Consider the following 16,865-nt stretch of genomic DNA (forward strand, 5'->3'; position numbering starts at 1 on the left):
CTTTATTTCGTTGTGTTGTACATTTTCCGTTGTGTTGTGGATTAATTTCGTTGTGTTGTGAACTTTGCTTTTTAAATTTCGCTGTGTTGTGCACTACTGGGCCACCGTACTTTGGCGCTTGTGAGAGAGACGCGAGAGTGACAGAGGGAGGGAGAGCCATAGACAGTATATAAACTGGACACAGCGACCTCATATGTTTCAATGGAGACAAGTGAAGTCAGTTAGAAGCACTCGCTTCCTGATGGTCGAGCGTACTGCGCAGACTCAAACTGAGCTTGACGACGTAGATGTGACGTGAGCATCCCGTCTGTCTTCTAGTTGCTGTGCCGAGAGAAATCTGAATCATTCCCTTCCGAAATCACCTGCTTTCAGATGGAGCGGCATTTACTACACAGAGCCGTAGTTAACTGACAAGCTGAGCCATATCGCATAAATTATCACGGACGCATCGCCTGCGATAATTAATGCGATATGGCTCAGCTTGTCAGTTAACTACGGCTCTGTGTAGTAAATGCCGCTCCATCTGAAAGCAGGTGATGGCGATTTACTACTAATCAAGGAACCGGCTTTACTAACGAGATGCGCATATCAATATCACGATATATATCGCCCAGACCTAGGTCTGGCTTGCCAGGCTAAAAAAAAAAAAATAGCAGTATCAGCACTGAAATTCACAATGCAATTGTTAATGTTTTTGCTCACACAACCATTGTGTGCACAGACACTTGAGGGAATCCTGTAAGCCTACGTGATAATGAGAATCAGATATCATCTTATTAATCTTTTACCACCTGCTGGGTTCTGTCTGTTCAAAAAATTAAGTAGCCTACCATTTAATAATAAAAGGATTTACATCCACCCGTTTCAATTTGGCCAGCAATATAGTTGGAAAATGTTAAAAGCTTAATGAACACAGTGCGCGATACACTCCGCTGCTCTCGCTGCACTTCCACTAGATGGGACATGGGCCCACACAAACAACAACGCTACCAAACTCCACTGGAGTTGGTAGATCAAATTAGTCACGGCAATTTCAAAACACTGATTCATGAAGCGTCGAGCTTTTGTTCCGAATCATTGGTTAGTAGCGGGTTTCAAACGGCCAGAGTCACCGGATTTCAGTAAACGAGGCTTCATATACGCATGAAATTTCATTATGTGAAATTTCAATGGTTCCCCGCTGGTGGCGATGATCTGTCAATGAATCATGAGTCAATGAGAAGAACCAATGAACAAGTGTCTATGGGTTTTACAGTTTTAGTTATTTGTAGACGTTTTAATTAGACATTAGTATAATTAAAATGAAAAATGGTTCAGGCTACAGCTGACTGCATAATGAAGTTAAAGAACATGTATCTTCTCACCTGTAGGCCTATTTCGTCCTAGAGCAGCTTCTGATGTGCTCAAGCATCCAGACAGACACAATAACACAGCGAAATATACTCGAGCTGTCATCCTCTCCACCTGCAATCATACAATGAACTGCTGGAAAATCATACTTGTCTCAGGATGAGAGAGTATTTAAGTTAGCGCTCAACCAATGGCGTGAGTTTGGGGCGGGATGTTTGGAGAACAATAGAACACACCCGCATGTTTAAAAAAGTTCCAATGAGGTCAGAGAGTTCTGATTCAAGACAAGCTTCAGGCTATGATACCAAACGGGAGAGCTCTAGGCTATATTAATATGATGCCAAACGGGTTTTTTTTTTTCTTCCAGAATACACAAACTAGTTTTCAATGGCCTCTCAAAGAAGTATAATACTTTTCCTATACACAATAGTTTGATTTAGATTATATCCAATACAATCCCGCCACCGGACAGTCTTGTATGACAGTGTGTGGGTTGGTCAGTTTGGGCACTACATTCAATCCCAAATCTGAAACTAATCTCTTGCGAAATTATAATTTTCCCTTAAGTAAATGGAAACCCCATTTGTGCATAGAGTTTTAGAGGGCAGTTTCCCCCCCAAGGAATTTTGAAAGAAAGAAAGAAAGAAAGAAAGTTTTTCGACGTTTCCTTATTCGTTGAATTTAACCCTTAGTATATATATATATATATATATATATATATATATATATATATATATATATATATATATATATATATACACACACACACACACACACACACACACACACACACACACACACACACACACACACACACACACACACACACACACACACACACACACACACACACATATATATATATATATATATATATATATATATATATATATATATGTGTGTATATATATACACATACATACATACATACATACACACACACACACACATATATATATATATATATAGCCATACACACTAAAAGTAAAAGTTTTAGATCGGTAGGATTTTTTATGTTTTTAAAAGAAATTTCTTCTGCTCACCAAGGCTGCATTTGTTTGATAAAAACAATATATATAAAAAAAATATTATTGTGAAATATTATGACAATTTACCTATATTGATACTTTGCAGTCACGTGACTACCACGGATACCTGGCGGGCAACAAACGGGTATTTTCAACGTAGAGTCCTGTAGTTCCAGGTCTTTCTATAGCTATCAAGTCTGTTAGCGAGCTAGCTGCATAACTATGGACTAGGATTAACTCCAAGGTAGCTAAATTGTGTAAAGCAGACAAGGTTTTTTAAGATAATCGAGCAGTAATAATTCCTCCGTAAATAATCTAGCTCTACTGTTGGGTCATCTCTGGTCTCATTGAAAACCATAGATATCACAAACCTCAAAACAACCTATCACACACTTCTGTCATTGTTAGCAAAAGACGACAGCTGTTACTCTGCGTTCACGCCGCCACCGGCGAGAGCATCAAAGTGCCCGGAAATCATTCATTTTCAATGAATTTTGGCGCTCTCGCCGGCGGCGGTGTGAACGTACAACACTATAAAACGCTTAACGTGCAATAGCACGTTGCATGTTCAATAAGGTGTATAGGCTACTGAGTTTTAATATCACCATCTTACTGAATTGACGTTAAGCTTTTTCTTTATAATAGACTCTTATGGGAGGAAAACTATAGGCTACAGACAAGAGCATATGAACGCGACGCACATAGTTTCACGTTAATGGCATTTCCATTTGACACTGTCGATTACAACGTACTTCTTGGCAGGCTGGAAAACGGTGTCAGGCTTTCTGGGACAGTCCTAAAATGGTTCAGGTCATACTTAGATGGGAGAGGTTATTATGTGAGTATAGGAGACTATAAGTCTGAGTGGACATCCATGACATGTGGAGTCCCTCAAGGCTCAATTCTCGCACCACTTCTGTTCAACATGTATATGCTCCCACTGAGCCAAATAATGAGAAAGAACCAAATTGCTTTCCACAGCTATGCAGACGACACTGAGATTTACTCAGCCCTATCACCTAAAGACTACAGCCCCATTGACTCCCTGTGCCAATGCATTGATGAAATTAACAGTTGGATGTGCCAAAACTTTCTTCAGTTAAACAAAGACAAAACTGAAGTCATTGTGTTTGGAATTAAAAGATGAAGTTGTCAAGGTGAACACATACCTTCACTCTAGAGGTCAAACAACTAAGCGCCCTATCACACACTGTTATGATTTTGGGTTTGTTCTTGTCATGCTTCATGTCTGTCATGTGATTCCATTTGTCATGTGATCCTGCCATGTGTCTTGTCATTGGTTAATTGTCTGATCATTTTTCACAGGTGTCCTCTGTCTTGTCATTAGTCTGCATATTTAGCCCTCATGTTTGCCATGTGTCTTTGTTAAGTATTGTTTCCTGTAGACCACTGTTTGTAAGTCTTTGTTCATGTTCTGTTTTTTGAGTTTTCATTAGTGGTGGGCAGATCGAGGCCTCGTGAAACAATGAAACAGTGGAAGCAAATGTGCCATGTGTTGAGGCTTCGAAACAATCCGACACCAGTCTCAACGGTGACACCTAGTGGTCACTTGCAGGTGTTGATCTGAAACAACCTTGACAATGAGCCAATAAAATTTTATTTTTATTTTGTATTATTGTATTTTTCTAATATGTGAAGCTTGTAACATGTAGGCTCCTCACTGTGCATAATGTTATTTTGGTCATGAAAAATTAATATTAATAAAATAAATCAAGCCACAATGTCTCACTTTTTTATAGAAAATGTATTAAAAATATTATTTTTTCTCCTGTGGAAGGACTTAGCCTACTTCTTTTTTTACAGATAATTTCTCCAGCCTTTGACAAACTCCTCTCACAAAAACCCACAAGGTCAAGATGCGTTGACTTCACTTTTATACAGATGTGCGATTGTGTGGTCTGTTCCCGACCCTGTCAATCAAACGCTGATTCGGCGGACCATGCCACGTGTTGAAACACTTGTGAAACACTCCGAAGCTTCATTTAGCCGAAGTCACGTGACATGGGTGTTTTGAATCACGCTTCGGATCAGTGTTTTAAAACATCTGCGCTTCAGGATCTCAAAAAGCTTCGGAACGTCAGTTATATTAAAAAATGTCCTGGCTCTTCCAAGCTTTATAATGGGAGTGAATGGGTTTTTGGAAGTCCTTCAAAGCACATCCATCCCTGAATAAAGTGCTCTCCGTGGCTCTGGGGGGGGTTAATAAAGGCCTTCTGAAGTGAAGCGATGCATTCGTGTAAGAAAAATATTCATATTTAAAACTTTATTGACTAAAATAACTTGCTTTCGGCAGACGGCCATACGCATCGATTTATGGTGAAAGAGTAACCCTTGAATTTGATGCACAATGTAATAATGAATGCGGTTGCCCAGCCCTGTTTGTTTGAACCACGAGAGGCGTCACTCCTACATCCTACGTCATATATCATCAAATGTTACTCTTTTGGCATAAGACGACTTGTGTACGGTCGTCTGTCGGAAGCTAGTTATCTTAGTCGTTAAAGTTTTAAATATGAATATTTTTCTTACACGAACACATCGCTTCACTTCAGAAGGACTTTATTTATTACCAGCAGTAACCATCTGACCATTATCACTCAGTTTAGCTGGCCTTTTTCTTTGCAGAAACATGATCATGATAATGGTCCATGTCTTTGTAAAATAAAACAATTTTTCCTTGATGGCACAAAACCGCAGATGAAAGCCATCTGTAACAACTATCTTGTGTGGTGGCAAACAAAAGTATATCACTGAATAAGAGACAAACATTTCCAATTGTCTTTGATGAGGTTTTTTTTCTTGCAAGGAAAGGCCAGCAGTCATTCAGTCACACAGAGTGAATGCAGAGTGTGACCGTGAGGGGAGGGCATCCTTTCTCCTTTATAGTCTTGACTCCCAGAATGTTCTTTTTCTTGGCCAATTATGGTATTTCAACCAAATGTGGAACATTCTTAGACTTGTTCATCATATGTTATCCTTGAGTGCAGACCCTCCTTTCACGTACCAACACTCTTTACCATTCCAATACAATTCCATATTAGAATAAGGTTTGTGTGTGCTCTTTTACTGTCACATGATGGTCACACACATCTTAAAGATAACATTTCTTGCAATTTGTGTAAAGGTTCAAGATTAAACAGTTTTTCTCCCTGTCCGTTTTCCTTTCAGGCTGATGGTTGCCATTTTTCAGAATCAGGGTCAACAAGGGTCTGGGCCAGGACACACACATCTTGAAATGTAGGAGATGGGTGTGGAGATACTTCAAGGGGCAATTCACACCTCATAGCACTCATACGGCAGATCCATGGCCTCCTGGTGTAGCTCCGGAATTAAATTATACACCACAGATTATGGTAGGAGAGACACCACCCATCTCCTATACACAAAGATACAGAACACACCCTCACTACTACAACCTCACAGCATCTCTACCTGGCATAGATCATAGGACTATCCAGGCCAAAAGCATTCATAATTTCTTCTCAATTGTGTCAAACAATTTTACAGCGCTACAGTCTTGTTAACTTCCTGTATGTAAAACACTGTAATGTGCATTGGACGTGTTTATGGCTATAGTCACACATCAATTAATTTAATTTCTAATCATTCAAATTCCACATTCAAATGCAGTGCAACTGGTCTCTTTTTATAAAATGTTTATGTCCAGTCATTTGCATTGTTGTAAACTAGGAGGACCCACAAAATATGACTAATGACAATACAAATTTAGAGTTAGATCTGGAATGGAGGTATTTCTATCAATCAACCACACAGTTCCCAGTCAGACCTGCATTATCGAGAGGGACATAGCCTGTACATCAAATGCACAGAGGATGATTGCAAAAGCTAAACTAGGGATTTTAAATCTCTGTTTCTGTAAATCTTATTCTCTAATTGACCTGATTAAAACTTTAGGTTTGCATTAATGATTTGCAATTAAAAGAACTGATATAGACAATTTTATAATTGTAATTATGAAATTGTGTATTTCTGTTTAATTATGTTTTATATTTTAAGTATGCATACTGCTCGAAAATATACTAGTTATTGACATTTTTATTGTTATTTTGCTACATTTCCTTTAATTCTTCCAGACAAAGTCTAAATTCCACTACCATATCGCAGTGGAAGTGAAGACTATGGTGATCAAATGAGCTCACTAAATATATGATTCTGAAAAGGAGCCGCTTGCACTTTTGACATGAGTTCATCATGTGTTATTTTATGTTCTTGTGTTTGTCTAACAACTCCCTTCTCATCTTACAATAACAACAAATTCATCAGTGTGCAATTATTGCATCGTCATTCAGAAGTTGTCCAGGTGTTTTGTACGCAATGGAGCGTCATCAGTGAAATGATTCCTTAACCTGTGGAGATCTGACCTGCCCGGCAAACCAAACCTTCTGCTTAGAGGTGACCGAGGACTTCTCAGAGGGTAAGTTAAGCCAACTGAGGAGGACACAGACCAACACAACAGACTTGGTGCAACAAGTCATTCTAAAGACTGAATACCACCACAACCAAGTGCAGGTAGAAGCAAACCCGATCAACAGGATCGCAGACATCCTGTCCAGATGCTACCGCATCCACTCAGCGCAGTACACCACACCTAAAGGTGCCACAGAGGTGCATTTTGCAGTGCTTTTATCTTAAGGCTAACCCTGTCTAAATGCTGTTGTTTCAGGTGACTACGTGACCCCTGAAATCATCAACTCATGAAATGTCCAAAACATGACATGTCCAAAAGTGGCCCATCAGAATTTGCCCCAAAGGGCCAGGGGAGGCCTGTAAAACTTGGTTTTCCTAAGGCAAAAGTTGAGATAAAACCCCCTGCAACAAAACAATAAAACTTACAATGTGATCTAGAGAGAAGATCTCACAGAAAGAGCTTAAGACACGCCTTGCCTAATCTTCTCTCCTTGCTTATCTATGCATCCCCTTCTCTACCGACTCTCTCTATTTTCCCCTTATTAGAGGCACTGAAAGTTCACTAAGAATGCCTACATACCATATGATGTATCTTGTGAATCTATTGTTTTTTCCCTTTCATGTTTGGTATCATTTTACATAGGGGTGTGCCTATGCCACTGAGCTTCAAAAAAGACGGAAAATCACCAAGCCACAATAAAACTAGCCCAGTGATGTATATTCAGGCTTTCCGAAGCCTTGGTACCACTTTCTGTGAGGAATCAATAAAAATGTACGATGTAGATACACATCTGGCTTAATTGGCATATACAAGTCATATACATATGGCTTAATTGTCCCGGTAGAGTTTATGAAATAAGTTGTAATGATGTCCAGTTTGTGAATGAATCATTTGAGTCGGTCCATTACAATGAATAGGAGAAACCTGTTGATAAAACCAGTCTGAATGATTCATTCATGAATAGAACTTATTTGGTTCTCGAGTTCAAATCATCAATTCAATGATCCTGTCGCTGTTTTAGATCATTTCCAAGTTTCTTTCTGGAGCTACTGGTGTATTAAACATATTATTCATTAAGTGAATAATTGATAATAACAATTTTGAGCTTTTGAATCAAATCTACAAGATGCTGCTCCAAATTTTCAGGGAAGTGTGCATTGCCTTGAACATATTGTGCACTTGCCTGTAAGTGTTGCAAGTGGACAGAGAGCCTTCAGTAAGCTTATCCAAGTAAATAACTATACCTCAGATCAACACGAGACGGCTTGATTTCAAAGATCGGATCAAAGATTTTGCTGTGAGAAAAACACAACACTTAGCACTTGTGGAATATGAAATTGCAAGTTGACAGCGAATGTCACAGTCACCAGCTGGTGTGCCCAGGTTGACCACTAGAGGGCACTCCTTCTCTGACCTTTACCACTCAGCCATGAACTTCAGTCCCCATAATCCTTTGCATGGACTCATGATGAATTATTGCATTCACCTGTTTGTCATTACATTGTTTGTCTCACCCTACTTGTACCATGTTCTCTCTATCATTTCTCATTTTTTTGTGAATTGTTTGCAAGTGTTTTGACCCATTGCCTGGCATGACTATGATTCTGGATTTTCCAATAAAGCTGAGCTTGGATCTTACTTAAGTCTTAGGGCAATCCGTGAAAGCGTATTTTATAAGACAGCTTAAGACATCCAGACAGAGTTTCAATAGTTTCTGTGTATGAGATGGTACAATGGTGTTGTACTGAATGCAGTACCAATAATCAGTATCGGATGATTAAGTCTTATTATTTTTTGCTATCGGCCAACAGACACTTGTTTAAAAACAGCCAATGATCAGTGGCAATTATATCCTGTCAATCAAAAGGGTGCGGAAAAACGTGTCAGACTGCAACTCATATTGTGTGTGTGTCACGATTCAGAGAGAGAGAACCCAGGCACAGAATGAACAGGCAGGAAGGGTGCGTGTCAGGGGAGTGTGTTCAGGAGAGACCTGAACAGTATTGGACACCGACTCGGAACTGTTCTCCGTAGCTGAAGGGATAAACACAGGACTGGATACTAGGATGTCCCCAAGGGCTGTTGAGGTGTCTCTCAGGATATCATTGGCGTGCTCAGGGATAGACTCGAGAGCGTCCTCCTGGACTGCACTGCCGTGCTCAGGTTCTGGCTCGGGAGCACCCTCCTGGGCTCCACTGGCATGCTCAGGGTCTGGCTCGGGAGCACCCTCCTGGGCTGCACCGGCATGCTCTGAGGCAGCATCCTCCAAATCGGCAAGCTCTGGACTGACAAGAGCAGACTCAAATTGTTCATAAACTGATGCAGTGATCTTATTTGCTTTCCTTCTTCATTTCTTTGGAGTCAGAAGACGATCTAGGACTTGACTCGAAGGTGGGAGAGAAAGTTTGTCACTGCAACCAGACTCTGGAGGTACTGGAACAGGCTTGACGAACTCTGGGATGACTGCAGTGGTCTTGACTGACTCAGTGGAAACTGCAGGAACAGTCTCAGCTGACACCAGGCTGACTAGAACTGACTTGACTGAATCTGGGGTGGCTGGACTTGACTTGACAGACTCAGGAGTCACTAGAGTGGACTTGACAGACACTGAACCTGGGGTGCCCTCGGGGGCTTCAGGAGCAAGCACTGAACATGGCTCCGGGGCTGGAGCCAACACTGGAACTATCTCTGCAGGCTCTGGGGTGGCTGGAACGATCTCTGCAAGCTCTGGGGTGACTGGAACGATCTCTGCAGGCTCTGGAGTGGCTGGAACGATCTCTGCAGGCTCTGGGGTGACTGGAACGATCTCTGCAGGCTCTGTGGTGACTGGAACGATCTCTGCAGGCTCTGGAGTGACTGGAACTATCTCTGTAGGCTCTGGAGTGACTGGAATGGTCTCTGCAGGCTCTGGAGTGACTGGAGCGGTCTCTGCAGGCTCTGGAGTGACTGGAGCGATCTCTGCAGGCTCTGGGGTGACTGGAGCGGTCTCTGCAGGCTTTGGAGTGACTGGAACCATCTCTGCAAGCTCCGGGATGACTGGAACGATCTCTGCAGGCTCTGGAGTGACTGGAACGATCTCTGCAGGCTCTGGGATGACTGGAACAATCTCTGCAGGCTCTGGGATGACTGGAACTGGCTTAGGAAGATCTTGAACTGACTCGGAGACAAAGACTGATGCAGCAGTCCGAGCTGCTCTCCTCCTTCTCAACTTTCGTCTTTCAGTTGGATTCGAAAGAGCAAGAGCTTGACTCGGCGAAGAAGGATGGGTAAGGTGGTCAATACAATCAGGCTCTAATGGTGGCAGGATCCTCCAATCCTTGCGATGCCGCAGGTAATAGGTGAATTTCCAAAAGTCCAGGATCCTTAAACCCTCCATCTCCCACTGAGGAAGGGGATCATCCAGACATTGGTTGAAAGGCTCTTTAAGAGCTGCATCATGGTAATCCAATCCCCTAGCCATTGTCCAGAAGAACTGGGCAAAGCATCCTACCTCACAGCCCTGCTGGCGTAGCGATGCCAACGCCTGCTGGAGTGCTAGTCTCTACTGAGCTGAAGCGGGGGGACCCACACGAATGCTCATTCTGCTGGGTCCGATTCGGGCTGGTTCGTTATGTCACGATTCAGAGAGCGAGAACCTAGGCGCAGAATGAACAGAGCAAACAGTTTATTAAAGCTGCATTATGCAGCTTTGCCGACTTCTTCGCCGTTTTCTCGCTTTTTGCTCGCGGGTTTCTCTATAGAGCTCCCCCCTACAGCTTCGGAATAGATATTTGACAACACTGTCGTTAAAACTTGTTGGCTCGTCCTATCTTCTCCCGCTGGTCATGTGCATTTGTTTTCAAAGAACCCGGCGAACGCACAGAGCCATGTCCACTGAGGTATGTATAATACACAGAAGGCTAGCATATAAATGTTTAGATAGTATATGTGTGCAGTGCCGTAAAGCAGTTTGTTACATCGCGAGACCTGATATCACGCGATACTTCCTGATGCTGCGGCCCGCCGGCCCAAAGTTCAAGGGTGGTTTTTCATCTCACAGGCGCTCGAGGGGTGCGAGAAGACCACCATTCAACCCGAAAACAGTCATATAACCATTCCAATGACTCCGAAGCTGTTCGGTTAAGATAAAAAAGTTACTTAGTTCACCTTTAAGGACAGTTCGTACAGATGAGGATACTCGAAACACCACATTTAGCAGGCGGGCGACCAGGACATAAAACAACGGAGAGGATGAGTGGTGTGAATAATGCTGAGTGGAAGCCAAACGGGAACCGGAATGAAGAACTCCAAACGATCTCCAGAAGTTGTCAATTTCTGTGGAAACTTAATACACACATGGAACACAGACAACACACCAAAACGAACCACCAAAGCACATGAGGATCAGGTGAGCACAATTAGTGAAATGAGGGCAAGACGAGAACTAAACAAGGGGGTGTGGTAACAGAAAACAAGGAGGCAGGACAAGAGGAGCACATGGCAAACACAAACAAAGACAGAGACATGTGCTCAGACACAAAACCAACAAGAAAACATTAAACAATGACAAAACAGACAAGACAGTAAGAGTAGGATCCTGACAGTGTGAAGAAAATCTGTCTTGTGTTGAATTAAACTAGGGATTTTAAATCTCTGTTTCTGTAAATCGAATTCTCTAATTGACCTGATTAAAACTTTAGGTTTGCATTAATGATTTGCAATTAAAACAACTAATATAGACGATTTTATAATTGTAATTATGAAATTGTGTATTTCTATATTTAATTATGTTTTATATTTTAATTATGCATACCGCTGGTAAATATACTAGTTATTGAAAATGTTATTGTTATTTTGCTACCTTTCCTTTAATTCATCCAGACAAAGTCTAACGGTGCGTCCCAATTCGCATACTATCCGTCCTAAATAGTATTCGAAAATAGAATTAGTACATCCCAAATTGTAGTATGTTGAAATGAGTGTTCCAAAGAGACCCGGATGGTCTACTATTTCCGGTCAGAATCCGAAGTGCAGATTGATGCGCAGTCTAACGGCTAATATTGCTAATAACACATCGCACGTTGGACGGGGATTTGGTTAGAACTACACACAGGAGTGAAAAGTGTTAAAAAACTACAGTCATGGAGGACGCGCGACCGGCGGTTATGAAGAGAGGTTTAGATAAAGGGGTTTGAGTGATTAATTATCAGTGTCTAAGCTGACGAAAAGTTATTTATTCAATGTTGTCTACATTATATTGCATCTGCAGCAGCATTGTGAACTTTTGTAAAGATACGTTTTGCCATTAACTTTTAAATGCATCATTATATTCAAATTGCAAACACATGAGGAGAGTCTCCGCATGAAAGACCCACGACTGGCAGATGAACATGCAACTACATTTCTCTCCGAAACGGTAGGAAATTAAATCAGATTGAATGGAGGATTTTAACTGTGATGAGATGATTGACAGGGCAGTTTACGGTGACAGGATGCACGTGACAGATCTGTCCGTTAAAGATGACGAGGTAGTATGTCCCAAAGCTTGCCTACTCTTTTGCTACACACTCACTTTTTCTACATACTTTTAGAGCATAGTATAAGTAGGCGAATTGGGACGCAGCACATTCCACTACCATATCGCAGTGGAAGTGAAGACTATGTGATCAAATGAGCTCACTAAATATATGATTCTGAAAAGGAGCCACTTGCACTTTTGACATGAGTTCATCATGTGTTATTTTATGTTCCTGTGTTTGTCTAACAACTCCCTTCTCATCTTACAATAACAACAAATTCATCAGTGTGCAATTATTGCATCGTCATTAAAAAGTTGTCCGGGTTTTTCGTACGCAATGGAGCGTCATCAGTGAAATGATTCCTTAACCTGTGGAGATCTGACCTGCCCGGCAAACCAAAACTTCTACTTAGAGGTGACCGAGGACTTCTCAGAGGGTCAGTTAAGCCAACTGAGGAGGACACAGACCAACACAACAGACTGACTTGGTGCAACAAGTCATTCTACAGAATGATTACCACCACAAACAAGTGCAGGTAGAAGCAAACCCGATCAACAGGATTGCAGACATCCTGTCCAGATGCTACCGCATCCATTCAGCGCAGTACACCACACCTAAAGGTGCCACAGAGGTGCATTTTACAGTGCTTTAATCTTAAGGCTAACCCTGTCTAAATGCTGTTGTTTCAGGTGACTACTTGACCCCTGTGTAGAATTGAAAATAATCCAAGATATTTTAAATGAACAAAGATATTTGCTTGACTGTTTTTCTACCCCCTCTTTCTATCACAATGGCCATTTGTAGTTCCTAAAGGCACAGAGGGGCTGATAGTGATCACTGTAGGCCTGCAGGCCAAATGTTTGTACTTTGGGGGTTGATGAATTGTCACACCTTTAGTACAGTGGTGGGAGTGTAATTATCTGATTGGTCAGTTTGAATGTCTCACAGTTTGTTTTTAGTCACATGGTCAAGGAAGGAATAACAGAAGATTGAAACTGTTGCTCTGTCTCTTTGATGCTCTGGCTATCTTCTTCTCTGGGTCCCTTTCTTGAGGGCTCCTCTTTTCTCTCTCTCTCTCTCTCTCTCTCTCTCTCTCTCTCTCTCTCTCTCTAACATTTTTCATATATGCTGGGTACAATTAATAATATAAGTTATCATCATTTCATACATCTATTTTGTAACTATTTTAAGTGTAATCATAAACATATTTTGTCATTAAACATTTTCAATTACAACTAATGTGCTAACTAGTTTTGATTTGGTACCGACTTTGAAGTGCAACATATTGCAATGCAATATGGTCACTATCTATAGCAATGCTCTCCCACAAATATTTATTGTAACTGCTCTTATTTCCGTCGTTGGTATAAGTGGCAGTGGGTGGTATAGACAAGAAATGTGCAATTTTCTACCATCTTGCTAATAACGTTTCTTTAGTCATTCCGCAGTTCTTGCAGCCTGAACCAATGTAGGAATTCCACCCTTACACCTGAAATCATCGACTCATGAAATGTCAAAAATGAAATGTCCAAAACATGACATGTCCAAAAGTGGCCCATCAGAATTTGCCCCAAAGGGCCAGGGGAGGCCTGTAAAACTTGGTTTTCCTGCTAAGGCAAAAGTTGAGATAAAACCCCCTGCAACAAAACAATAAAACTTGCAATGTGATCTAGAGAGAAGATCTCACAGAAAGAGCATAGGACACATCGCCTTGCCTAATCTTCTCTCCTTGCTTATCTATGCATCCCCTTCTCTACCGACTCTCTCTACTTTCCCCTTATTAGAGGCACTGAAAGTTCACTAAGAATGCCTACATACCACATATGATGTATCTTGTGAATCTATTGTTTTTTCCCTTTCATGTTTGGTATAATTTTACATAGGGGTGTGCCTATGCCATTGAGCTTCAAAAAAGACGGAAAATCACCAAGCCACAATAAAACTAGCCCAGTGATGTATATTCAGGCTTTCCGAAGCCTTGGTTCCACTTTCTGTGAGGAATCAATAAAAATGTACGATGTAGATACACATCTGGCTTAATTGACATATACAAGTCATATACATATGGCTTAATTGTCATATACAAGTCATATACATCTGGCTTAATTGTCTCGGTAGAGTTTATGAAATAAGTTGTAATGATGTCCAGTTTGTGAATGAATCATTTGAATCGGCCCATTTCAATGAATAGGAGAAACCTGTTGATAAAACCAGTCTGAATGATTCATTCATGAATAGAACTTAGGCTATTTGGTTCTCGAGTTCAAATCACCGATTCAATGATCCTGTCGCTGTTTTAGATCATTTCCAAGTTTCTTTCTGGAGCTGCTGGTGTGTTAAACTTGTTATTCACTTAGTGAATAATTGATAATAATAATTTTTAGCTTTTGAATCAAATCTACAAGATGCTGCTCCAGATTTTCAGTGAAGTGTGCATTGCCTTGCACATATTGTGCACTTGCCTGTAAGTGTTGCAAGTGGACAGAGAGCCTTCAGAAAGCTTAACCAAGTAAATAACTATACCTCAGATCAACACGAGACGGCTTGATTTCAAAGATCGGATCAAAGATTTTGCTGTGAGAAAAACACGACACTTAGCACTTGTGGAATATGAAATTGCAAGTTGACAGCGAATGTCACAGTCACCAGCTGGTGTGCCCAGGTTGACCACTAGAGGGCACTCCTTCTCTGACCTTTACCACTCAGCCATGAACTTCAGTCCCCATAATCCTTTGCCCGGACTCATGATGAATTATTGCATTCACTTGTTTGTCATTACATTGTTTGTCTCACCCTATGGGGCAAATTAAATAATATTAATCTAATAATAAAAGTAGCCTAATAATAACAGTAACAAATTATTATTATTATCTTCTTCACTCCAAAAGCATGCCCGTCCGCTATGGTACAGATATATCTCAAACATGTGATTTCGGATGCAGCGCTTGAGTTGTATGTGTAACATAAGGACAAAATCTTCCTCAAAACAAAGGTGACATAAAAAATGTCACATGCTCAACAAAAAGTTATTAATACAAAAGAAATAAACCTATGTAAAAAGATAAATCAGTTTAATAAACAAAAAATAAATCATAAAACAAAACTTTTTTTAAATATAGAATTCTCATTCAAATAAAAAGGTAGAAAATACCAAGATATATACTGTATATCGCCATTCAGCCCCTAAATACAGACATATGATTTATTTTTGCCATATCGGCCATATCCACAATGTTTGTCTAGATAACCCTGATTTAGTGAAACAAAGCTATGTAATGTTAAAAATAAAACATTATTTTCACTCATTCAATATATACCTGCTCACCCAAATCATGTCTGTGCAAAAAAAGCCAAGGAAGTGCTATCAGACAGCACTCTTCACTGCATAAGAAATAAATGTTTGTGAAGAAAAAAAGAGAGTATTGTATGCCTTATTGATTGCTGTTTTTTTCCATAAGGCTGATGTGAATTGTGAATTGTTGATAATTATGTGATGTTAATGATGTAAAACAGTTTTTTTTTTTAAATAAAACTGATGTAATGAGTCTACTAGTAATGAGTAATGATTTAGTCCAGCAGATGGCAGTAATGGATTGTATAAACTTAAGTGCATTTGCTAAGGAATGGTCTGTTCATTTGTATATGATGGGTGTTTCATGTGGAATAAAGACGCCAGCTCCCACAATCCCTTTCTCTTTATTTGTGGTCTATTGAATAATACAAAGCTTTTTACTTTTTACATTTTAACAGAATTCCCCCATTATCACAGACTAGGCTTACGTGAGTCTAGTACCAGACTAAAATGCATGTTTGAAATGTTTGACAAAACATCCTTTTGTCCGATCTGATCTGTAGTCACAATTTTAAAACTCTAAACTCAATTAGCACAGCATCCGTCTGTTGTGACTATATTCATGTTGTTTTCACACAATATGCAGTCAATTAATACGTTTCTAAAATTCTTACATTTTCTTTTCATACAACCCAGGTGAAAAAGACGTAGTATTAAATGTATTAAAAATATACTTGAAATACAAATAGTATGTTTATAATACATTTGTATTACCAACATGCTTATTTGAAGTGCATTAAAAATATATTGAATTGCATTTTAATATATTTCTAAAAAGTATACTAGAAGTACATTGGTAATAAATATATGCTTAATAATACTTTTAAGAAATATGCTAAATACCAGCATAATTTTAATATATTTTTAATAAATGCACTAGAAGTACATTGGTAATAAATATATGCTTAATTATACTTTTAAGAAATATGATAAACACAAGCATACTTTTAATATATTTCTAACAAATGCACAAAGTACATTGGTAATAAATATATGCTTAATTATACTTTTAAGAAATATGCTAAACACAATGAAGTGAAGTTTTAGTGTATTTAAAGAAAACATACTTTTGTTGCTCTTAAAGTACATTTTATGTGTAACTTGTGTAAGAACATAGCAAGATGATTAAACTTTTAGTGTGTTTAAAGTACTTTAAACACTTAGGCCTAGTGCAATATATTTGAAAA

At 39.8% G+C, this 16,865-nt stretch overlaps 1 protein-coding gene across 2 annotated transcripts in view; it reads right to left on the bottom strand.

The window, feature by feature from the left end:
* Positions 1-16,865, bottom strand: part of LOC311091440 (thyroglobulin-like) — a 64,806-nt gene that overhangs the window by 39,704 nt on the left and 8,237 nt on the right. For both annotated transcript variants that reach the window (XM_084127380.1, XM_084127379.1), the window contains exon 2: positions 1,365-1,464. In XM_084127380.1, the coding sequence (XP_083983506.1) occupies positions 1,365-1,464 (100 nt within the window). The remainder of the gene's footprint in view (positions 1-1,364; positions 1,465-16,865) is intronic.

This window comes from Abramis brama (assembly GCF_963993115.1).
Source record: "Abramis brama genome assembly, chromosome: 10".
NCBI lineage: Eukaryota > Metazoa > Chordata > Actinopteri > Cypriniformes > Leuciscidae > Abramis > Abramis brama.